This window comes from Leuciscus leuciscus (genome assembly GCF_965113295.1).
Source record: "Leuciscus leuciscus genome assembly, chromosome: 4".
Taxonomy (NCBI): Eukaryota; Metazoa; Chordata; class Actinopteri; order Cypriniformes; family Leuciscidae; genus Leuciscus; species Leuciscus leuciscus.
The window spans coordinates 43,483,796-43,510,079 of record NC_138728.1 but is presented as its reverse complement, the minus strand read 5'-3'; the positions used below and the strand labels follow the sequence as shown (position 1 = coordinate 43,510,079).

The window sequence follows — 26,284 nt, the reverse complement described above, 5'->3', positions numbered from 1 at the left end:
GTATAGCTCATTTGCATATTAAAATTAATTTTCAAAGAAACTTGTAATACAATTTTTTTTTTACTTTTCATGGGTACTTTCATTGTGTAAAGTTTCATTTTGATAGGAGTAAAGGAAAAAAATAGCCCCATTGGGGTGTATTGTTGCCTGCATGGCCTTATTGGCACACATCTCGGATTGATGAGAATTTAACATATTTCTTTCCTCAATTAGGATTTCTTAAGACTTTTAGTATGTTGTTCTGGACACCTCATAGAAATTATCTAAGCTGAAAAAAATTATTTTACAATTAGTCTGTCATAAAACGCTACTTTGCCTGGACTATTAATTAATTGGGTGATTCCGGGGAGTTGAAGCAGAATTTGAGGAAGCATTGTTTTGACCCTAATTACAAGTTTCCAGCAGCTTGTTGACCGGGTTGTGCACCCAGGTTGTGATCCTCAGACATCATAGATTTCATTTTTATATGACAACCTTTTACAGCAGCCCATGTCTGCTAAACCCCCTTTGCCCCCTGGGTAGGGAGGGGGGTGATCTGAGATGGACATTAGACCAATATCATACAGTATAATATTGTGATGAAAAAATTAATCCATCCTTGAAAAGACTTGAGTGGGGCTGAATAGAAATGAAAATCGTTATCCTCGGGGTGTAAAATTCTCCAAATGTCAAGGAGGTTAAGATCATTACAGAGGTCTCTTAAGGGCCTGGGCTTTCTGGCAGAGGCGGATAACAGTCAAAGGTCAGCATTCATGACACAGTTGTAGTCACCACCACCCAGAACAGTAAATGAGCTGGAACAGGATGCCTGATCCCTTAACAAGGAGATACACATTTATTTTGAAAGGAATTGTGGGTATACACAGAGCCTAATGTGACCCTTTCTCCGTAGAGAAATCTTTATCTTTAATCATTTATTTCTAACTTAAAGGGCAAATGTTTGTGAAGTAATATGGCCACACCTCTACTGTTTGATTTAAAACGGTAGGAAAATATTTGGCCCATCCATCTCGCTGTAGTTTAGCATGTTCAATGTCACTTAAATAAGATTCTTTTAAAAAGTTTAATCACATGGTTCATCCCCTCCAAATTAAGAGTCAGTCAATTTAAAAGTACTCATGAAATAATGTTATAGAGGGAAAGAAAAAGATGCTGCCGTTGAAAAACCAGAATGAAAGCACATCCAAAATGGATCAATGACTATCCTTCCACTCCAACAAAACCCAGAATAAATCAATCAATCGCCATGATTTTTTTTTTCAGAAGCTGCATCTGAATTTGGATATATTTATGGACAAAAACTGTCCAAAAATCATAATGTAAATAATAGGAAAAGTTATCACCAAAATATTAAATAATTTTTCTTTTTTTTAATGAAGTGATACTCTAAATAAGAAACTAAAACTGCCAGTAGATGGCAGTAAATGTCTAAATGAGTAAGTTATTGAGTTATTCTTTCATTCGATTCACCTGATCCATTCAGAAACATGAGATATTGCTTAAAATAAATCATATCATATGATATAAATATGAGAAGAACTCATACAGGGGCCTTTTTTCCCTGATATCTTGAATTTTAGGGTCATTCTAACTGCATTCTATAGACTTCATCACGCAGTGAGTTGTTGCCCTGCTTCATGTTCGTCACCATCAACTGTATATAATGTAAGATGATCTAGGCAGGATTAATGGCCATCGGTGCTGGGGGAGATGGCGGGGTAAAATCAGCCCAGAATTGTTAAAACTGGGTGGTGAGCTCTGAACTTGATTGACCAACCCCTGAACAGCTTCTCCCGTCGCGAGAATCTGGTCTTTCTGATGAATCATTCTGATGTTGCTGTTAGTAACAAACTCGCTGAATTCTGCGCTCGCTGGATTCATCTTCAGGTCAGATCATTCTGTCACACCTGTAAACAGACAGTACCCAAATGCAGAGTGCAATTAAAGAGTTTATTTAGTCCACAGAGAAATAATTCATAAAGGCTTGGAGGATGTAGAAAATCCAAATGACAGATGAACTTGAACAGCGAGAAATCAGTCGGAACAGTCCAATCTGTATGTAACTCACGTAACTTAAGGCACCAATGAAAATCAAAATTAGGTTCGGCTCTTGAAATGAATTGGCTACGACCTCTGTTTGATGGCAAATGCAGTATCAAAACATTTATTTAACATTCCACAAGAATTGTGAAATCACACATAGAAAACAACAATATCAAATCCCCCCCCCCCCCCCCCCCCCCCCCCCCCCCCCCCCCCCTCCTCAGAATCGCTGAGTCACTGAATCACTGGATCACTGGCTCGCCGTAGAATCACTCTCTCAACAGTGGCAAAATATGCACAACAAAAAAAACAATCTGCATACAGCAAATGCAAAATATCTAATTAGTAGCTGTATATGGCTTTATCACTTACATATTCAAAATCAATGTAACTCAAATTTAATTCTACATCACTCAGTTTAAACATGAACATAATGCACTCTGTAACATATCAAATATGACTTGGAAAACAGTCAGTTAAAATATGCGTGAATAGTGCAAAGTGCTTATTTTACAGAATTAAACATGTCTAGTCTAGAAAGTTACTGAATTCAAAATCATAAAGCCACAAATAGGATGGCAAAAGGCGTTACAAACATCCTTTATGCTGGCTCTAGGCCACCTCAAAACATTAGCCCATTAGGGTAACCCCGTAGCTGAATAAACATGCATGAATTCACGTTACGCCATCTCTTCATTAAAGCTGCCGTCGGCAAAACATTTTTGATCATATTCAGTGAAATTGACACTATAATCCGACAGAACAACATAAATAAGATGGTTTTAAAAAAAACCCCGAGCTTCTAACTCCACCTGGAGCGTGTTATTTGTTTTGCAAAAATCCAGCGCTCCCGGATCATCGGGTCCAATCAGCGCAGGAGGGTGTGAGATCTGACTGTCAATCACAGGTCGTGCACACGCCACAGATCCCCCCTCACTCGCGCACGTTAATATCACATGCACACGCCACGCCTGAAGTTCGCCTGGAGATTGCATGAAGCGTGATGGCGGAGAGAAAATCTACTAACAAGCTTCCAATTCCTCGGTTATTGCTATCTATGGATAGATTAGCCAGGGCAGCCTACCTCCGAGTCCATGGTGTTGATAGATGCTGAAGAGACGGACGCGTTCACAGAAAATCAGGTACACACGCACAGTGACGCACTGACGAGCACGACCTCGATGGGAGGGTGCTCGCTGGTAGTGGGGAGGGGCATGAGAGTTGTAAACATTCAAAATTTTGGCTAATCGACCCAATCTGCCAGACTTGCCGACGGCAGCTTTAACAACGCACATGTATGAAACAAAATGGCGTTTCAAATAGCAACGGTAGATTAGCAAAGATAAACATATCAATTATCTCCGACTGGTTTTATTTGATTGTCAAAGGACATAATAGGAATAGCAAAGTAACAAAGTGCACATAATATATTATTGTTTCATTTTTAATCAACTTAAGGTGACATGCTAGCAAAAAGTTTTCTTTCTGTTGTACTCACCGGAGATTCTTAAACTTATCCAAAGAAAAACAAGTGTAAACGGCAGCTTACAATTACTAAGGCTTCTTGCCACTCTTACTAGCTAATATCAACATGAAAATTATTTCTCCCGTGTGTTAAGTGGTCTGCTTCACTACATTTATCTCACTCCGTCTTTATCTCACGATGCACTAGACAAGAGGGCAGGGTTGCCAGATGCCAGTGAGGTTTTCCAGCCCAAAACCTCGTCAAAAACCGCGAGAATGCACAAAAAAACGCCCAATTATTTTTTGTGGCTTGTTTCTCGTTTAAACATGGTTTAAACACATTGAAATCATTAACAAGCTTTAAAATGACCCATTTTTCGACTTACCCTATCCGATTTTAGAAACAATATTCAATTAAATGAACGCAAAAGTAGGCCACACTGACTTCAGTCAGAATATTCTAGGCCTACTATTAAACTATAAGCTTATGTTACGGAAAATAATGCGATCAACTTAGGCTATCAATGAGTCTGTTTATTGTCACTAAAAGTCGCTTGGAACAAAAGCATTCAGTAACATAAAAACATCGAGTAGATATGGACATAAAAAAGAACCCACTTTAACATTTCAGTTATTTCAAATGGCAACATGAAACATGCATATTAGGGCTGGGAGAAAAAATCGATTTTATTTTTTTAATGATTTTAAAATCGATTTATTTTTTATTACAGAATATTACAGATATTAATTCAAATTAAATTGCTTTATTTTTGCCCTTGCTTATAGATGAGGTTGACAGATTAGCCACTTTCGATTCAATAGAGGATGAAATGTGTCATTACAGAGCTGCACGATTCATCTTTAAGGTAGTGGGAGGGAGTGTCTGTTGTGAGGTTAGGGGGCACGTCAGCCAGAGTTGTAGTGTGTGTGCGTGTGCGCGCGCATGTGTGTGTGTGAGTGAGTGAGACTGCCTGCTGAACATTGGGTCGCAGGAATAAGGATCTGAAGTGCCGGTGTTTCGGCAACAAAAACCCGCCGAGCTGATCCGAAACCAGCCCAATTTTTATCCACCCGCCCAAACCCATTTTTGCCCGCAAAATAGATTGCAAAACCTCCCAATCTGGCAACCCTGCAAGAGGGTAGAAAATAAAAGAAAAAAAACTATCGCTCATCTTCTTTAGCTACACAACCGAGTGGCTCAACCAATAAACATGAAGCAGCGCCATCTAGGGGAATGGAGAATCACAGCAATTACTTTGGCCCTGTGCAGTTTATGTGGGCTACATGTATTTTCCAGGCGAGTAGAATGACAGGAAATTCAACGTGCAATGAATCGAATCAAAAAGAGCCGGGAACAATGCATTTAAACCCCAGATGAGAAAAACAACACGGTGAGACAAGAACAACGATCTGACTGGGAATGAACACAAACCGAATCGAATCAAAAAGAATGAGTGAACTCATTTCTGCTGAATGAGTCAAGTCACGCACTGTACAAAGTATGAGGGGGGAAAATAACATTTAAAGGAATTTTGTGGATTTAATACAAGTTAAACTCCATCAGCAACATTTGTGGCATAAAGTCAGTCATCACAGAAATGAATGTCAACTCTTTATTTAAAAATTTTTTATTTGTCCGGCACTTACAATTGATGTAAATGGGCCAAGCAGTTTAACATTAAAATACACACTGTTTCAAAATAAAGCCACAAGGCTTAAACCAAGTCAAAGTTATTTTCTGTTGAGATCAACATAGTGCCACAAATGTTGTGAATAGAGATAAACATCTACTGAACCCAGAACATCCCTTTGATTATAAATAACCATTAACTACTTGTTTTTCTGGAGAAATGTAAATCATTTACAAAAGACAGTAAATCAGGACACTATAAAAGGAACATGAGAGACTGTGAGGATGAAGAGCAAGAGCTGGAAACAAACATCAGTGAAGAATGAAGGGTTTAGTATGTTTACTGCTGCTGTTGGAAACCTTTGTGTGTGTCGTACAGCATCAGGTAGATGGAGGACTCAATGAGAATGAGACCAGTCAACAGCTCAGATCTGAGGACGGAAGACAGAATCCACCTCAAACTGACACTTTGAGAGATGAAGCTTCAACTGACAGCCAACAAAACTACCATCTGTTCTTCAGTGACATCCATGCAGCGCTGAGAGAAGTGACCGCCACCGTTACAGAGCAGAAAGGAAACATCAGAGAACTGACCGCCAGCGTTACAGAGCAGAAAGCAAACATCAGAGAACTGACCACCACCGTTACAGAGCAGAAAGGAAACATCAGAGAACTGACCGCCACAGTTACAGAGCAGAAAACCATCAACAGAGAACTGACCGCCACCGTTACAGAGCAGAAAGTGAACATCAGAGAACTGACCGCCAGCGTTACAGAGCAGAAAGCAAACATCAGAGAACTGACCGCCACCGTTACAGAGCAGAAAGTGAACATCAGAGAACTGACCGCCACAGTTACAGAGCAGAAAACCATCAACAGAGAACTGACCGCCAACATCAGAGCTTTAGAGACGCAACTGAGGGAAGAGATGAACAAGAAAAATGATGGTATCTCACCAAAACATTCACTCTTTTATCAATGATCCTCAAAGTAAAACTAATGAAATACATTGCATAGTGTAAATTTAAGTGTAAATTGTGTGAATGTCATTTAACAGAAATGTTATTCCTTCACAGAAATTTCAAATCTTACTCTGAGTCAAGTGGAGGAGTTGAGAAAGGAAAATAGAGGTGAAAGTGCACTGTAAAAAATTTACTGTAAAATTTACAGTAACTTACTGGCAACTTTGGTTGCCAGTAAAACTGTAAAATTTACAAGAGTCCTGTAAACCATTAACTACAATTGTACTGTAAAATGTACAGTAACTTACTGGCAACTTTGGTTGCCAGTAAGACTGTAAAATTTACAAGAGTCCTGTAAACCATTAACTACAATTGTACTGTAAAATTAACTGTAAAATTTCCAAGAGTACTGTAAATCATTAACTCCACATAATAAAACTCACAATAACAGGTTTTCATTAATATAACAAATTTATTGAGCAATAATGTCTATTTAACATAAGCACCAGATTCCCAAATATATTTGGAAAAACAAAAATAAAGATTGCACAATACATGAAAGGCTTTAGCCTTAGAAAGAACCACTGAGAACAGCAGCACTTAAAGGATTAGTTCACCTCAAAATGAAAATTTCCTGATAATTTACTCACCCCAATGCCATCCAAAATGTTCATGTCTTTCTTTCTTCAGTGGAAAATAAAGTTTTTTGACTAAAACATTTCAGGATTTGTATCCACGCAATGGATTTCAATCGCAACTTACATGTTGAAGTCCAAATCAATGCAGTTTCAAAGGGCTTTGAAGTGCTTCAAATGGCTCTGCACAATCCCAGCTGAGGAATAGGGTCTTATCTAGAAAAACGATCGGCCATTTAAAAAAAAAAAACAAAAAAAAAAAACACAAATGCCTGTCTTGTACAATCTCCGCGATGCGCTACGTATTACTTCACGTTGGAAAGGTCACGAAAAAAACTAAAACAAAGATTTCTGACGATTTTTAAGTTGGAGAAAATTAGATAAATTTTTCGCCCTTCCCTACCTTTTTTAACTGGAATACACAAATCAAACAGATGACGTGACCCGTGACCTTCCCAACGTGATGACGTAATGCCTGGCGCATCACATACCAGCACAAGACGAACAATATATATTTTTTTTATGACCGATCGTTTCGCTAGATAAGACCCTATTCCTCAGCTGGGATCGTGCAGAGCCGTTTGAAGCACTTCAAAGCCCTTTGAAACTGCATTGATTTGGACTTCAACATGTTGGTTGCAATTAAAATCCATTGTGTGGATACAAATCCTGAAATGTTTTCCTCAAAAAACTTTATTTTCCCCTGAAGAAAGAAAGACATGAACATCTTGGATGGCATTGGGGTGATTCAATTATCAGGAAATTTTCATTTTGAGGTGAACTAATCCTTTAAGTATCAACTATACAGGGCACACAAGTGTGACTGAACTTCAGTCATAAACAAAAGAAATGGTCTGAACTGTGCCTACCTTCAATTTGCCAAATCCAAAAAAGGCAAGAATGAATATTAACTAGAACAGTTATGAACTTGGAAATCAGGTCAGAGTCTCTTGTATCAATTCCATTGGAATACTTTTGTTTAAATGGCAAGCCATTCAAAGTCCATTAGTTTCCGTAACAGTGTGCATACATGTGGGTTCATTCCATGCATTTTCTTTTTTCCAGCAGCAACTTTTGTTCCAGTTTCTGGGTTAATGCCCACAAGTCCTCTGTGAAAAAAACACAACATCCAATTATCAAAAAAACAAATACAAAATTTGTCAGACAACTCATAAATTACATTTAATTTCAATTAATAAAGAGTTAGGGTCATATGTAATTTTATCCAAAATTTTAATATAAAAATATTTAGCCTTCCATGTTTACAATAAACAAAATGTACAGATTATATCATTATTATACAGATTTAGTTTTAGTAATTTTAGAATTAGTTATTCATGCAGTGAATAAAACAATTCTCTATTCGGTGTGTGGTTAGCAATTTTTTGTTGCTCATTTGAAAACTTTTCCATAAAATATCTAATCCTGATAAACTATCCTAAATTGAAAACCAAAAAAAAAGTCAAGAAAATTTGAAAGTCCACAGTAAATATCGAGTAAGATTTTATGCTCTGAAATACCTCTGAATAAATTCCAGCGTGCATGCAGCGTCATCCTGATAAGCAAGATTTAGGTTGTAATAGGTCGCAAACAATGCTGCCAGGCCCTCAACAAATGCCTCTGAAAATGGGCCCAGGACAACTTCCCTTTCGACTGACAACATCCACTTGCTTGGGGTCATGGATTCGCCTGTAAAAAATAGAAAAAATATGGCAGGGCATAGATTAATAAGTGTTGTAAAAGTATGGTTCATGGGTAGCTCATGTTAAAGGGACAGTCTGAAAAGAATGAAATGAAGTGAAAATTACCATGATTTACTCACGATATTAAATTATTTTCTTCTTTCAGACAAATACAATCGGAGTTATATTAAAAAATGTTTTAAAGACAGGATTTCGATATATGAGAAGACCTTGAGTTTTTTACACAGCCCTATTTGTTTGAACCACCAGAGGCGTTAGCTTACACTGCTCCTACGTCACACATCATGTCAGGAGTTACTTTCTTTTGGCATAAGTCGACTTTAGTTTAACAATGTATATTTTACTTACACAAACACATCGCTTCGCTTCAGAGGGCCTTTATTTACCCCCTGGAGTTACTTTTTACTGGATTACTTTTATGATGGATGATACACTTTTTAGAGCTTTAAAATCTCATCCTCCATTCACTGCCATTATAAAGCTTGGGAGAGCCAGGACATTTTTTTAAATAACTTTGACTGTATTCGTCTAAAAGAAGAATGTTATACACCTTGGATGGCTTGTGGGTGAGTAAATCATGATGTAATTTTTGATTTTTAGATAAAGACAATGTAAACTATGGATTTATAATGAAGATCAATGTTACTAATAAGGATTTGTGTTTCTAAGGAGAGAGAATGGTTCAGAGATAAAAAAAAAACATGGCACAGAGAGAGCTAACTATGGAAGGACTATAGGAATGAGAATAGAATTGTGAAACAGAATACAGGAACAGGTGGCAAAAATGTGTATTTTTAAAAAGGCCATTAAAGGTATAGCGGAGGATGTTTTACTTCCTGGTGGGTAGTTTAAACTATTGGTCCTCCTAATTGTCAATCATTCTGGTGAATCAATCAAACTTTTCAAAAAGTGGAGAGGGCGGGTCTTATCTAAAATTTGGAAAGATCCTCCGCTATACCTTTAAAGTGAGAAGAAAAAAAACATTACAGGACAAACAGTTATCCATTTATAATAATAATAATTTATTATTTTTATCATTTAAAAGCTATTTTTATCATTTAAAAGCTAGAGAGCAAAGAAACGTGTATATGATGGAGACAGACACAAAGTAAAGCAACAAACCTTGGATGATCAGTGCGGGTGAATCCGGTAATCCCTCTCTTTCCATGTCGGCTGCAGTTGCTGCTGCCTAAGAAAAACAAAAATTAATTTAGTATTACAATTAAATCTTTAAGACATTAAAAATCTAAATTTTATACTTACATCAGCTTCAATTAGAAGGCATTCTGTTCTCTCTTTAAAATGGGCCATTAAGAGTTGCAAGATGCACAGGACCAGAGAATTTCCCTCTTGATACTTCGACAGAACAGCACACACCTCATTGTTTGTTGGCTTTTCTTGAAAAAATCTTAGAATCCTCTTTCCTTTCCCTTCAATGCTCTCCATGATTTTGTGTAGCAGTGAGATGTCAGTAAGCAATTGGAAATGTAAAAAGATCCCCTTCAGACAAAACAGGTAAGGCCATGAGTTCTTTAGTTCAGACAGTGGCGGAGGTGGAGTGGCGTTTATATCACGGCGCTGACGGTAATATGTGACCTCCATCAACTTGTGAAGTTCTCCTCTATCGGCTCCAGACATTCCTTCAGTAGAATGAAGCAGTACCATTTGCTTGCGCTTCTCTTCTAGAGTGTCATCATTTTCTCCTGCAGGAAACTCCTCTGGCTGCCAACTGACACAACCATATTGATCAGTCAGCCTTCTTGAGCTCTGGCTTATGGTTCTACACGATGATCGTAGTCGTTCTTTTCTCCGACGAGCTAATGTGTTGTTCCTGTTTACATGTTCAACACGGGTTTTAACTTGCAAGAGCAAAGAGGCATACCCACTACCTATTTTTGTTCCATCAAACAGAACATCAGCAAAGCTGTCCGGGTACTGCTTAACAATATTCTGCACTACAATCTGACACTGTGCCTTTGATGGGTTTACTTCATGTTTTTGCATGTTATCCACTAACATTCTAACTAGCTTCCTTCGATCAGCTGGTGATGGTCTTTTTTTATTTGCAATAGCCAGTTTAATTCCAGAAGGCATGACTTCCCAAGGCACCTTAAATGTTTCAGCCCAGGCGCAAGATGCTGAAAAGCAAGCCGTAGAACGAGATGGTGTAGAACTTGAACTCTCTGATCCTGGGCTTGATATATCAGAAAGAACTTGATGCGATGAGCGTTGGGGAGTCGAGCAGCTGGATTGTTCTAACACAAATAGCCAATTAAAAATATGAAATTTGAACATGAAACATTTTACAATATTTGTCAAATGGACATTAGTCATTTTAAATAAAATTAAATAAAAAAATACCTTCATTTTTCCATGCACTCAGTAGTTTGCGGCATTGTATAGGCCTGAGGAATTCCATGAGGTCTTCTTCTTTGACATACTGGAGGTCATCTTTTGTCTCAACACCAATAGCAGAGAGCCCATGGATAAAATTTTGAAGCGTTTCATCAGAGAGGCCAGGTAACGAAGAGGAGATGGCAAGTTTTATTTCCTCTAAATTAGACATAATTTAAAAAGATGGAAAAGAGTGGTGTAACACAATCACAGACAAGCCACATGTGTTATACTCCTGGAGAGGGTAATAATCTAATAGCTCCTCTTGAAGTACACAGACATTCCTTGGGTCCTCATCTGTTATGCAGTATACACCCAAATCCACCAACTTCACAGCACGCCGTTTCTCAGACACAAAGTAAACCACTGAATTCTGGTGAACAAGAATTAGTTTAATTCTGCCAACCTCCAAACCCTCCTCATTACTGGCCAAAAGAACAACCATGCCTTTCCTGTACTTTGTTCCTTTCAAAGTGATTTCAGTAGCTACTAATGTATTGCCTGGCTGAAAATCAAAGTGATCAACTGATTCCCTGATTGCTTCGTTAAAATCATAAGAATAAAATTCAGAGCCTTTTTCAACTTGCAGAGAAAGCTGAAAGAGGTTTCCAGCACTTAAATAGGCTTGGAGAAGCTGGTGGCTTTCTGCAAGTGTTGCGCATACATTTTTGAAGTTGTGCAATTTTCTAGCACATTGTTTAAAATAGGTATGTTTGCTCTCAAACCGCATAGTCCATAAGCGAATGAGTGGTCCAAATTGTTTTATAAGCTCTGGGTAATGGCACAAGTAGTGATGTTTAGGCTTGAGAGGCTTAGAAGGGAAAGTCACACACCTAAAATGAATGTACTCATCAATGAGCACTTTCAGATAAGCGACCTGATCTGCCAGTATTGCTGGTGCACAAATTAGGTCTACAATTTGTCTGAGGAGTAGAATGAGCTGCCACACTTCTGATTCTGGATCCTTAATTCGGTGTCCAACAATGACTGGTAAAAGTCTTAGAAGACACCAGTTCTGAACAGCGTGACCACAAAGCTTCTCACTCCCAGAGTTAACCTCAGCTGGTTTATTGGCAGCATCATTTCCTGTGTACTTAAACTGTTTAATATAGCGATTTAGCTCTGTGAAAGTAAAGCATTTCTCTTGATTTACCAAGTAATCAATGTACAACTTAAGATCTGATGCCACAACACCCTCAAAGAGGTCATGTCCAAGGCAGGGGGGCAAGCCAGGCTGACAAACATGAAAAGAATTCAGCTGATTAAAAGGAGAGTTAAATTTGACTCCATCAACTACATTATCGCCAATGGTAGCAAGTTCCTGAATGTTTCTCTCATAAGACTCTACAGTTCGCTTCATAGCAGGTTCTAAAGGTGTGGCATGGAATGAGTCTCTCTCAATGGTGCAATACCTGCAGAAATGTAGGCTTCGGCTAAAGTTCTCGACAAAACCACCAATCATGTGGGATCCCAGGTTGTCACCTACGATGGAACACAAAGAAGCTTTCAAAGTTTTGCCATCATTCACAACAACTCCATTCTCCTCAAGATCTTTGAGATCTTCAATTAGTGATCTAAAAACATGAGCTGGTCCAAAGTTCTTAAAATCTTGCTCATTACACAAAAGAACAAGTTGCATGTGGTCTATGTTTGACCTGTTGTGAGGTAAAATATCAGACAAGGTAAGATAAACTGCCAGTAATTTGTGTTTTTTTCTAGCTGAGCCTAAAGGATTTACCACCTCAAATGAATCCTGGTAAATTATCAAACCTAGAGATGATGGATCAGTTTGAAAGAGGGAATTTTCTGAAAAATTCGTACCATCCTTTACATCCCGAAACAGATCATTTTCAGCTGTTTGTGAGTGCATCTGTTCATATTGATCCCTCACAGACTGGCACTGAAACAGAGCGCTGATGGTCTGCTTAACTGGGACATATTGAGCAAAGCACTCTTTCCCATTTCTTTCACTGACTCCTAATAAAATAGGGACTGGCTCAACATAGTGGAAATCTTGCTTGAAAGTAGTCTTTCTCCTCTGTGCTGTACTTAGAACTCCACTATTACAAGCTGTCAGCAAATCCTCCCTAGACAACTGATCAATCACATCATTAATCCTTTCCTCTGGTAATTCAAGCAAAGCAAGCTTTTCCCTCAGTTTGCTAAGAAAATATGACTGCCCAATGTCATGGATGTTTTGAAATTCTTCAACAATGCCTTGAATGGTAGACTCAGGCAAAAGCAATTTAGCTTGCAGTTTCAGATAGAAGAGGGTTAAATTTCTTAGAAAAAGAGATTCATCCACAACTTCAGGAAAATTTTGCTCTACAACTTCTGATCTCTCGCTCTCAGACACGACATCTGAATCTGGAGTTTCCGTGGTCATAGCAGGCTCTATCAGATGGTTTACAGAACACATTTTATGTGTCCGTGATACATGTGATGCAAACGTAGATCTCACCTTAAATGTCCTGTTGCAACCAAATGGGCACCGGATCTCCAGACCGGACTGAATATGGCTCTTTAAATGAGACAAAAGCTGTGTTAGGGTCCCACATTGAACTTCACAAAAGTCTACATGGCATTTAAATGTTTTATCACACATCTGTGCCTGATGCTCTTTAGCAGCAGACCGGTGATGTTCCCTGTGATTTCTGTATATGTGAGACTTCAATGAAGAAAACTTAGTGAAAATATGTGGGCAATCAGGTACACCACATTTAAACCCTGATTTAGGCACATTTCTATGCAATTTCATATGCTGCACAAAACTCAGGATTGTACTGCTCTCGTTATTACAAAAGTGACATATAAACATGTTCAACTGCAAACTATTTAAAACTTCACAAGCTAATAAATGCACAGCAATAAAGCATGTGCACAGCAAATACCAATGTACTTTCTATTTAACAACTAAATTACAAATATGAATACCAAGCACCACTTACAAGTTATATTAACATAAAACTAAAACAAAAAATACTTCATTACACCATTTTAAATCGAACAAAAATGTAATTAGCTAACGTTAATGGCTTGGCAGTCAAGTTAAACACTTTAGTTGCATAAAACCAACACAATTTAAATGCAATGTTTAAAAGCTTACATGTCTATATTATTGTGGTACATTTATACTGAACAGTTATCAAAAATGTAATAGTAAAATGGCAGCCCGGCCACACTTTCACGGTGAAGAAAATATAGCCAGCTAATCGTTCATCTGTGACTGCACTCATTAAGCAAATTCATAAAATTGGACAAATAATCTAAATGATCCATTTTGCAACGTCACAAAATAAAAATAATAGTTAAGATATTATGGATGTAACAGGATTTCACGTTTACACTAAAGCATGAATTACTAGCTACACACCTCGTCGTCTCACTCTCTCTCTCATTCGAGGTCCTCCTCCGAGTCCGTTAATCGTAGCGCGCATGAGGTGAGCGCGAAAATTGAGTGGTGATGATGATGCAGCAGCGCCGAGCGCGTGGAAAGTCCCAAGATGTCCACTGAAGATGACGATTGACGAAATGACATCACACGCACTGCGCTACGCCGATGTCGTTGTTTAATCATGAGAGTTTTTAAAAGCCAACAGTTTTAAAGTACTAGATGTGTACGTTATATAATCAAATGTCAGAGTTTAAATGGTGTAAATAATTCGCTAAAAAGGCTGTATTTATTACGTATTTATTACAGTTGACTATTAGTATTATTGACTTGTGAAGCGCCAAAACCTTCTTAAAAAAATAAAATAAATTACAATGGTAAGGATGATAACCAGTAGCATTTACTGCATAGCCTAATCATGTTTCCAGAAGTCATAGTAACATGCAATAACAGTGGTAACTTAAAAAAAAAACACACTATCTTATTGGACCTCTAGAATTCACCGCAATTATGCATGCTCCCACATGGCAAAATACAGTAATACTGTAAATTTAAAAATACAGTAGTCTATTGTAAATATTTACTGTAAAAACTACAGCAATTTTTTACAGTGTGCTTGGATGATATTAAATTCAGTGTATACATTCTCAGTGTAACACAGTAATATATCACAACATTGCTTATGTTTTTCAATATCAGACAGAGAAATAGCTTTTTCAGCTTCACTGATGCAATCTGGCAGTGGACATATTGGTCCTTTTACCACTGACATCACACTAACCTACAGGAACGTCTTCACAAACATAGGGAACGCCTACAACCCAATTACAGGTAATTATCAATGAAATGAGTCATAAAACTCAGTTTATAGTAATGAAAACCCTTCTGCTCCATTCAGACCTCTCTGCAGTTGTGTAATGTGTATAAGAGAATTAAATGATCTGCCAACTTTCAAAACTATTACACAGTGTGCTTGGTAATAAAACAATCATACAGGAAACATCTGATTCTGTATCTCTTGTTATTTGATTTAGGTATTTTCACAGCCCCACTGAAAGGAGCGTACATGTTCAGATTCTCTGTATATGGTCATGGAGGAACTCACGCATCTGCATCCATTGTTAAGAATGGAGAGCATGTGGTTATAGCACATGAATATCAGGCTCAGCATGACTTAAACTCCTCTAATGGAGTTGTGTTGATCCTGGAGGTTGGAGATGTTGTCTATGTGAGACTTGGGTCTGGCAGGAGGATATATGATAGCCAGAGTAACCACAACACTTTCAGTGGTTTCCTACTGTTTCCCTTAAGATAACAGGAGCTTTGCAGAATGTGATTCCAATAATTCTGAACCTTCAGCGTATGATTTAAGATGAAAATAATGAAGAGTCAGTAACATGAACCTGTGTTAAAGAGGAATAATGTGTGTTTGAAATTTGCAATAGATTACTGTATAAAAGTCTGAGCTGTCTATTCATGTGACTTTGTATAAAGAGTTTCATCACTGAGACAGACAGGACCCATGAAAGTCATGTGACTCAAGTTTTTTGTTAAAGTATTAAATCTAGAATGTTAAGTAATATCTTTTTAAGTGTACTTTCTTATTGATCATTGATATGCATCTCTTCATCCCAATTAAAATATTAAAATAATTAAAATAATAAGATTAAAATAATAAGAGAATAAAGAGACGTTAATATTTATCAGTCTCATCTGGATTTTGTGAATTGTTGTGTGTGAATTATTATTTTCTTTTTTTGCAAGTAAAATTATTAAAATGATGGCAATTTCCAGAAGGTTGGGCCTAATTTTCTTAGGATGGGCAATGTAAGGGAAACATGTCAATTAAGCTCAAAATAAATCATTAATTTATTGAGAATTTTGAAAGAGTCACTTATTTTACGGCCAAACAAATGAGTCGTCCAGCGTTCACTTGAACGAGCAGTAACTATCAGCTCAGCGGATATTAATATCTAAACTATAGTAAAAAATATTATTTATTAGCACGGTAACATAGATCAGCAGTTTAAGACATTAAATTTGTAAGCACAATAACATAAGACACTTATTTTTTTTAATACAAACGAGACTTTATTAACTATTCTAACACACAAAACTAATACCTAACACATAAACACACATTCACACAAGTTCGCAGAAAGAAAGAAAGTGATGAAATAATTTTTTTAGAGTGAAATTATGAAATCCCAAGATTGTAGCAATACATGCTGTCACATTTAGACTGTGACCTATGACTCTTATTTTGAAAGGACTGCTGAAGTGCATATACATGGGTATCAATGACGTCACCATTTTGTTGTGGCCGCCATCTTTAGGACCGTAGCGCCCGCGCCACCAACGTCTATGATTCCAGGGGAAATGGCAGAAACGGGCTGTGCTAACGTTACTCAGACGAAAATCGCTCATCTCTCTGATAAAGAAAAGCAACGCTAATTACAAGAAAATTTATATTTTGGGTTTTGATCCGTATTTACTTCCGAATCAACTACTGACCCCGCTGAAATCTGTCGTTAACTTGCCAAACATGTCTTTTGGCGACATTTACATCTACCTCGTCCACAATCCTTCTCCTTACAGCGGGGAGTCCCTCAAGGCATACAAGAGCACTGAAGCGTACTTGTATTTTAAATCAGGATGGGTGAATGATCCTCGAGTTTATCATCTGGAGATGAAGAAACTTTTCTTGTTTACAGGAAAGGTAAGATATTTGTTTACTTAACTTTACTAGCTAGTGGTGTAACATATGGGTGTAACAATACCCTAATTTCACGATTCGATACATATCAGGATACTAAACTCACGATACGATATTATTGCGATACTCCAAGACATATAATAAAAGGTTAAGAAAAAATTTACTGTTGATTAAATGCTAAATTTGATATAACATTGTGGGTGTAAATGAAAAGGCTTGGACAGTGGTGACACCAGAATAAATATATTCATGATTCTGAACCTGAAAATATAGAATTATTTTAGATGAATATGCTTTCACACTGTCACTGGCTAGATATATTTAAAATAATGTAACTTAGGCCACTTTTTACTGGTAACATAAGACGTATAAGTATAACATAAGCATTATCAGGACCCACTAATATTCCCCAATTATTATACATTATATTCAACATAATATATTGTAGTTTAATGTAGTACTGACTCTGAAAACGTAAATTTGCTCACAGGGTCATTTTTTTGGGGGTGAACTATCTACGATACATATTGTTGCATTTTTGTATTGCGATATATTGTGACACGATATATTGTTACACCCCTACTAGCTACTCTACTAACTTGCTAAGTGGTGCTAGCTAGGTGGCAAAGCTAGGTCAATGCTAGGATAATAATTAACAATTGCCAATCTAAAACATAATGTAGAAAATAGCTAGGAGTCTTAGACAATGTTATATGTTGAACTTAAACATCATTGGTAATCTGGCTATATTGCTAAATTTATAATTCTCAATTTGTGTTTCATACTTAAGGTTAAGCATTCACAAAACCTTTCTGTGACCCCAACACATCCCTGGATCACAGTCCAAGAGGACGGGACAGTGCTTATGGCTCATTGCACCTGTAAGGCAGGCCTAGGAGAGGTCTGCTCTCATGCAGCAGCTCTTCTGTACTCTGTGTTGGCTGCTGCTGATGTTAAAAACGGGCAGGCTTGCACCGAGAAGCCTTGTGCTTGGGCTCAGACAAGTATGAACTCTGTCAGAGGGGTCCCATATGAAGAGATCTGCAACATCAGTTTCTCTCATAAACAAGAGCCATGTTCAAGCCGTGAAGATCAAGGTCCTGGTTGTCCTGATATCAGACCATCAGATAAAGACTGCCAAGCATTCTTTGAGGCGCTTCATAAAAGTGAATTGCAGGAGTCCAAACCAAAGAAGAGTGCCATCCTCTCTGTCATTGAGGGCCATTCCCACAGGTAAGATGCTCTGCTCCACAGAGAGACTGAAAAGCTCTTTTGTGGCTTGCACATAATACTTTACAACTCATCTCAGTTATGATAGGGGAAAACAAAAACATGGGCTAATTATGATGAGTAATTACTACAGGACTAGAATATTTAACTGTACATTTGATCTTTTGTCACTTTAAATAGTCTGGACACTATATATTGTCACTTAAAATGTCTTGTTTCTGTTTCTCTATCACAGGTACATCCCAAAGGTGATTCAACTGGACTTGCCAGCTCCTCTTTCCACATTGTACTCAAGCACCTGGCTGGAGATGGACTTTTCCTTGCTGCTGATTGAGAGTACCAAGGTCTTTGATGATCTACATCTAACGAAGCAACAGGTAAACATTATAAACATTCTCCTTTTAGTTTGACCAACTTCAATTGCATTGGAGTGTAATATACATAATGATCAGGCTGTTTTGGTGCAACTCTTAATATTTCAGTGTATCAGTTCAGGTGAAATAAATAAGCCTTTCCATTTTGAAAGTATTCCTATGGATGATTTTCTTGAATGTAATCAGTTTTAGTCAATCTATACACTTCAGTGGTAGTTAATCTCTAAATAGTCATGTGTCACTAACTTTTTCCCCAGTGTTTGATAGTTGAGGAGGAGACCAGGGAGCAAAGTAAATCTAGAGTTTGGTTTGATCAGAGGGCAGGAAGAGTCACAGCGTCAGTTTTCAGTGAGGCAGCCAGAGCAGGCACACCTGCATCCTTGATCAAAAGAATTTGCTATCCCCGTGCTTCTCGGTTCTCCACTGAAGCAACAAGGTACATCGATAACAGAACAGTTTCATAGGAGAGCTATTCATAGACCTACTGTGCAAGACAACCATGCATAAAGCAAGATTAATTGGTCTAGTTTTCTTTTATTAAATCCAGACAAGACAGAGGTAATACTTATCGGTTCAAAAAACCGCCCACAAAACCTCGCACAATACAACTTTAACATCATAGGATGTCCTGTTACTTTATCCTCTACAGTAAAAGACCTGGGTGTTATACTTGATTGCAACCTGTCTTTTGAAAATCATATTTCATATGTTACAAAAACAGCCTTTTTCCACCTTAGAAACATTGCTAAGAAACCTCGAGACTGGATTACTGTAATGCTTTATTAGCTGGTTGTCCTGCATCCTCAATAAACAAGCTACAGTTAGTCCAAAATGCCGCCGCTAGAGTTCTTACGAGATCAAGAAAATATGATCATATAACACCGATTTTATCATCACTGCATTGGTTACCTATAAAGTTCCGTATTAATTACAAGGTATTGCTACTGACTTATAAAGCCCTAAACGGCTGAGCTCCAGTCTATTTAACGGATCTTCTATCGCCCTATAATCCATCGCGCTCTTAAGATCACTAAATTCAAGGCTTTTGGTCATACCTAGGATATCCAGAACCACCAAAGGAGGGAGAGCATTTTCACATTTGGCTCCAAAACTCTGGAATAGTCTTCCTGATACTGTTCGTTGCTCAGACTCGCTCTCCCAGTTTAAAACTAGATTAAAGTCTCATCTCTTCAGCCAGGCATTCATATAATCCTACAGTTCAAACTACAATCCGGCCTCTAGCTCATAAATGCCAGAGGAGAACTGGCCCCCGACTGAGCCTGGGTTCGCCCAAGGTTTTTTTCTCCATTAGGTCACCTGATGAAGTTTTAGGACACCATTAGGTCACTTGATGGAGTTTTTCGGTTCCTTGCCACTGTTGCCTTTGGCTTGCTCAGTTGGGGATATTTTGGGGATATTTAATTTAATTTTATCAATCAATAAATTCCTCTTGAAACAAACTTTGTTGTATTATTTTAATTTAATACTGTGAAGCTGCTTTGATACAATCTGTATTGTGAAAAGCGCTATACAAATATACTTGACTTGACTAGTTTGTTCTAAGGCTTACAGCTTGTATACAATAGTGCTTGCAAGTTTGTGAAGCCGCTGTTCATAAGCCAGTAAATGAATGTTTTTTTTTTTAAATTGTCATAATGCAACACCTGGTAAATGATAGACATGTTCACATTTTAATGTGAGAGCTTGTAGAATACAATGTAAGAACTTGCAGAACAAAAATCTGAACTTGTATGTTAAAATTTGCACTTGTAAAAAATATTCACACACGTGATCTGAATTTGAATTCACACAAAGAAAAAAAAAACACTGTCAAGAGAGCTTGCATCACAAAGTGGCAAATCTGTGCGCCTCGACTTTTGCATTACATGTTTGCAGCTGTCATGTTTATGTACAGTACATATCAATCTACACATTTGTGAATTTTTTTTTTCCTGTGACAGGTGTGTAAACATTTCTACAAGTGCAAATTTTCAAGTTACAAGTACAGATTTTTTGTTCTGCAAGTTCTCACATCGTATTCTACAAGCTCTCACATTTTGCACCATACTGTATACCTGCATGCTTACATTCCAATCTTTGTCAGATGGGGTCAACAAAATGAGGACAGAGCAAGGGAAAGCTATGTTGCTATGATGCAAGACCATCATGAAGACTTCCAGGTGAGGGCATCAGGGTTCATCATCAACCCAGAACTCCCCTGGATTGGAGCATCACCTGATGGTGTGGTAGCCTGCACTTGCCATGGAGATGGTGTTTTAGAGATAAAATGCCCCTTCAAAACCAGGAACTGCTCCCTCACTGAAAGCTGCAAGGATTCCTCATTCTGTCTTGGCGTAGGAGAGGATGGGGTCATGGCACTGAGACATTTCCACAAGTACATGTATCAAGTGCAGGCACAAATGCACATTGCAGAGGTGAGTTACTGTGACTTCATGGTGTGGACACCACAGGAAGTTTTCACCCAGCGAATTCCATATGATCCTGTCTTCTTCCACGATGCTTATGGCAAAGTGGTGAATTTCATCAAGACTGGAGTGCTCCCTGAGCTGCTGGGGAAATGGTATACAGCACCACGCCTTACTCCCATATACACGACAGCCACAAAACAGCCTGAAGTGGGATGCTACTGTGGTCAACCTGCAGGCACAGATGTCATCATTTGCACATCTGCAAATTGTAGGCGAAAGCACTTTCACAAGACCTGCCTTAAGCTGACCAGGGTGCCTAAGACATGGAAATGTGTGGAGTGCAGAAAACAAGTTTAGTATTACCATAGAAGTGTGTGTGTATGTATATATATGTATGTATAATATATATGTAATGTGTATATATATGTGTATATATATGTATATATTTATGTGTATATATATATATATGTGTATATATATATTAGGGTGACCATATTCCAGGACATGTCCGGCCGGGATTTCGAGATCGCCCAAAATATCCGGGATACGGCTTTTGCTTTCTCGTCGCCATTCTTTTTGTTTACATGCACACCTTTTGATTCAGTAGGACTGAATTAATTCCGATTGGTGAATCTAAATGTAGTGTTTACATGAACGCTAAACAAGTGATCGGTTGATGTGCGTTCTAGCATTGCTAAGAAAATTTCTGTGTTTTCGTCTCGATTGGGATCCGTGTGAAGCAGAATGCATGACCTGCAAAGCTGGCACGTACGTGTCAGTGTCAAATAATGTAATAATGTAAACATAATGAATGGTGACTGTAGAAAGCAAAAGCCGAATCCTGGGCATTTTGGGCGATCTCGAAATCCTGGCCAGATATGTCCTGGTTAAACAGGACGTATGGTCACCCTAATATATATATATATATATATATATATATATATATATATATATATATATATATATATATATAGTATTTGTATTTTGTTACATTGCAACACTGCCTAATAGAATGTATAAATTGCACATGTATTGTTACTGCAATGTGACAATGTACAATAAACATCACTAAAGTGTTGTAACTGAATGAATAACAATTTATTTCAGAAGTAATTTCAGCCAATATCAATATATACACATTTGTGATAGTCTACTTGTTTTAGAAACAAGTAAACAAGACAAACATAAAACAATTTTACATGAAACTAAGTAACTAAGTAACAGCCTTGTATAAAAAACAAAGATCCAAATATATATTACATTTATACACAATTGTTTAGCATTGTGACACTAAGGAAAACAATGTTACTGACACCCATGCTATTGTGAGGGCACAACAGATTGGCAAATGTTGCACAGAGCACAGCACACTCTGACCATCTTGTCCAGAGATGTAAGCTCTCCTGGAGTTGCAGTCCGGCAGAGAGAAATGGGTATTGTGCTTTGTAAAATTGTGTACTTATTCCTCACAAGACCAATCACTCGTTCAACATGAATTCGAACAGCTGCTAGCCCCCTTGAATACTCAAGTTCACTTGGATGCAGTTGCTTTTTCCCTCTAGTAAAGGCAGGTATTTTGAGATGAGCACTGTACAATCCCACAGCATCTCCTACTGTGAACCCTCGATCTGCTAGGACCAAATCACCAGGTAACAGATTTTCCAGGTAGCCACAGTTCTCTGTAATGTGCCTGTCACTTGCTCGCCCTCCCCAGCCACGAGACACAAACGATATGACTCCCTGTGGAGTTATTGATATCAAGTACTTGGCAGTATTGTGGTGCTTATATTGTGAGTATGTTTGTGCTCGGGCTCTCAAGTTTTTAGGTCTCTCGATGAAAATTTCAAAGCAGTATGGATGTACAATTTCTGTAACTACTATTTTTGAAACACATGGGTAAACTAATTTGAATCTGTTCCTTACTGGGCCACAGTATGAATCCAGACATCCTATCATGCAAGACATTTAACGTACTGTTAAAAATTCGGCCTGCAGTAGGCTTTGACACATGAAATATATATGAAAAGAAGTGCAGTGGTAAATTCAGTCTCATTCTCATTAGAGTCATTAAAAAGCTTTGAAAGGGATTCAATCCAGGTCCCACCTTAAGGAACTCTGACACAAAAGTGAAGACAACCATCAGCTTGGCAAAGGATGGAAGGCCAGTTAAGTCCTGCACCATGTCATCATTGTCCTTGAAGGTTTCCTGGCTGAAGGATAACTTGCTAACCTTTTCCCTGAGCTGATAAACCTCTGACCTCAGTGCAGTACACTCTTCTGTAAGTCTCCTCACAGTTTCATGGCAGGCTTCATTGGAGCATGGTACACTGCTCTCAGCATAGACTGCAGAATTACAGTAGCTGTGATCAGCTGTCTGACCTCTAACATTACCCTCCTGAGCTGAGGTGTACCCACAGTCATCAATCTGCATATGGCTGCTGTTGTCACAGGGTGCCACTGGTCCAACATCACACATCCTTCTCTTTCTTTTGACAGCTTGCACTTGCTCAAATTTGCTGTAACTATTTATTTTTCTTTTGCGTTGCTCAGGTGTGAGATAAGCAAACAAACTTGGCACATAGTCGGGGTTTAATGGATTCTCGCTCTTCTGACCTACAGGGGTAGAATGAGATAGAGTGACACATTAATGAACAGTGTGTGACACTAACAGGAAGGCTACACCGGGTAAGTGAAACGCTCCGTTCGCGACGCGCAAAAAATAGTTTTAGAAAACTAGTTTTTTTTTTTTTTACTTACGGTAGTAGTCAGTTCACTGATCATAGCAGAAGGTTACAGCAGACGCAACGTGAACGAACACTTCAGTTACGTGCCTGGTGTAGCCTCCCTGTAACTTTACATCTTATCGTAGGGTTGCTAACATAGCTAGCTAGCTAACTTACCCGAAATAAAGTGTTCATTGCACAGTCTGGAGTGTTCTGTCGGAGTCCACTGATCCCTTTTAATGGCAGCTAACCATTTATGTCTCCTTTCAGTGTTTTTAGGAATATTATAAAACGTATGTCCCGTTTTTTTTGACTTGCTGTTATCACAGCCCACGGCACAGCAGATAGAAGGCATATTTACTGTTTACTTCCGGTCCCTGGGCGGTCCTAAAGATGGCGCCGTCTTTAATGTGTGACGTCACAGGATATCGATGTATACACCCATGAACAGTTTACTCCAATACACACACACACACACACACACACACACACACACACACACACACACACACACACACACACACACACACAGACACTACACAGACACACACACACAATTTAGATGCTGGCAAAATAACATCATATATACTAGATGTGTGGTTATTTTTTTGTTTAGGCGGTGTAATAGTAAATTGAATAAATACTTGCTTAGTTCCATGGTTTTGTGTGTAACCCCTTTAAATTTAAGAAGTTAACAGACTCTTAATTTGAAGGAAAAATGTAGTAACTACTATTCTCCACTAGAGGGCGTTTCTACGTGACGAGTGAAATGATTGAGAAAAGGCCATTTTACAAAACGAGAAAGAGAACGGAGGAAAAAGACGATTCAGAGTGTAAATATTTTAAAAGAGAGTAATAGAGTGTTAAGAAAAAAGTTTTAATTTCTTTTCTAGTGAAATCCGGGGGAAGAAACATATTTTCATACTTTTATTTCGAGGAAGTGAGTGTTTTGTTACACCGTTGTTGCTCTGTAATCAGTCATATGTGTTCAATTAATAATTTACAGAATAAATATGATTGATAACTAACTGAAGATGAGTAAATATTGAAATATGCATGTTGTGACGAAGAGATAAAGGATAGTTTTGTCATTAAACCAATCAGAGTTAAATCCAATGTGGTTAAAATCAACTGCGTCACATAATAATTAATGTGCATTGGTTCTTGTGACTACTTCTGCTTCTATTTTTTTTCTACTTCAATGCCGTTGTACTCACATTGTGGGTCACTTCTCAACTGGCAAACCCATGTGCAGCGACGGCTGCCATTATAAAGGGGTGGTATAATGCCCTTTTCACAAGATGTAAAATATGTCTTTGATGTTCCCCGAGTGTGTATGTGAAATTTTAGCTCAAAATACCCCACAGATATTTGCATATAGCATGTTAAAGTTGTCACTTTTTGAGGGTGAGCAAAAACGCACCGTTTTGTGTCTGTCCCTTTCAATGCAAATGAGCTGCTGCTCCCGGCACAGAGGGCGGAGCTTCAAGAACTCGTTTGTGTTAGCAGCTTCGATTACCTCACAGACATGCACTGAATTTTTTTTAAACTTTTAGATTTATGTAGCTTATGTGTAGTTATCTTCTAGTCATTGATTAGCATATTTTGTCTTGATAATCTATAAATTCAAACGATATAAAATATTTAAAATATATATATTTTAACGAACCATCATTCTATCGTTTCTTAGGGGGGTTTCCTGGGTTTGTTGATTGGCTGGCGTTCTCGTCGTGTCTGGATTGATGTTCCGGGTGGCCAATCACGTTGTGGTGTTGGCGGATGAATGGAAGCGTTTGAGTCTCTGTTTGACGTTGAAGTTTGAGGCGGGCTTTCCGGCAAAACTTAACTTAGAACACGAGACTCAAGGGAAAGAAAATAAACTAGGTAAAAGAAAAGTGAGTGAGAAGAGAGTATAGATGGCTTGAATGAAGCAGTGCATTTTCTCTGATTTTTGTCTACTCGTATTTGTCTGCTCATCTGAGATTTGGTTAGAGTCCTGAGATTTTAGCCTGATGAGTCTGTCCAGTCTCTTTGAGAGCTTCTGACCAATTAGGTATTGTCTTTAGTTCAGAGGTGGCTGTTTCTCCTCCTCTCACCCTAGATTACACGTTATCTGTGGTCTCTTAACTTCCGGCTCTAAGCAGAGAGTACAGTTTGGACATTTCTATTATAAGGATACGATACATTTTACACAGATTTCTTTCAAGCCAAAATTTGAGTTAACAGAGATTTACACTCATACCAAGCAAGGCACACTTTTAATCAGCCATTCATTAGTTATAACAATTGCTTAAATTATGTGTGATATAAGCATAATAGTCAAAATATATAGGTGGTTGAACATACATCAGTTGTACACTCGTTATTGAGGTGCATTGTGGGATTGAATGAGTGCCCTCAATATCTTCCACTATGGTTTCGGACACCACTATAAATGTCTGTCTCCTCAAATAATGCCCTATTTAAGGGTATAAGGGGTGATATTGGACACAGCCAAGATCAAATAGCAAACTGACACAATGATAACAAGGAACACCTGGAACTAATTACAAAGAGCAAAAGAACTGCAAAGACCATGGACAGAACTACA

At 38.0% G+C, this 26,284-nt stretch overlaps 1 protein-coding gene across 1 annotated transcript; it reads left to right on the top strand.

Annotated features, from left to right (window-relative positions):
• The first annotated feature begins 5,025 nt into the window (after nucleotides 1-5,025).
• LOC309496075 (uncharacterized protein) lies at nucleotides 5,026-15,802 on the top strand. Its single transcript, XM_082166031.1, has 4 exons — nucleotides 5,026-6,084; nucleotides 6,214-6,267; nucleotides 14,922-15,053; nucleotides 15,257-15,802. Exons 1-4 carry the CDS (start codon nucleotides 5,460-5,462, stop codon nucleotides 15,535-15,537), a joined length of 1,092 nt encoding a protein of 363 aa, XP_082022157.1. The 5' UTR covers nucleotides 5,026-5,459; the 3' UTR covers nucleotides 15,538-15,802.
• Nucleotides 15,803-26,284: the final 10,482 nt, after the last annotated feature.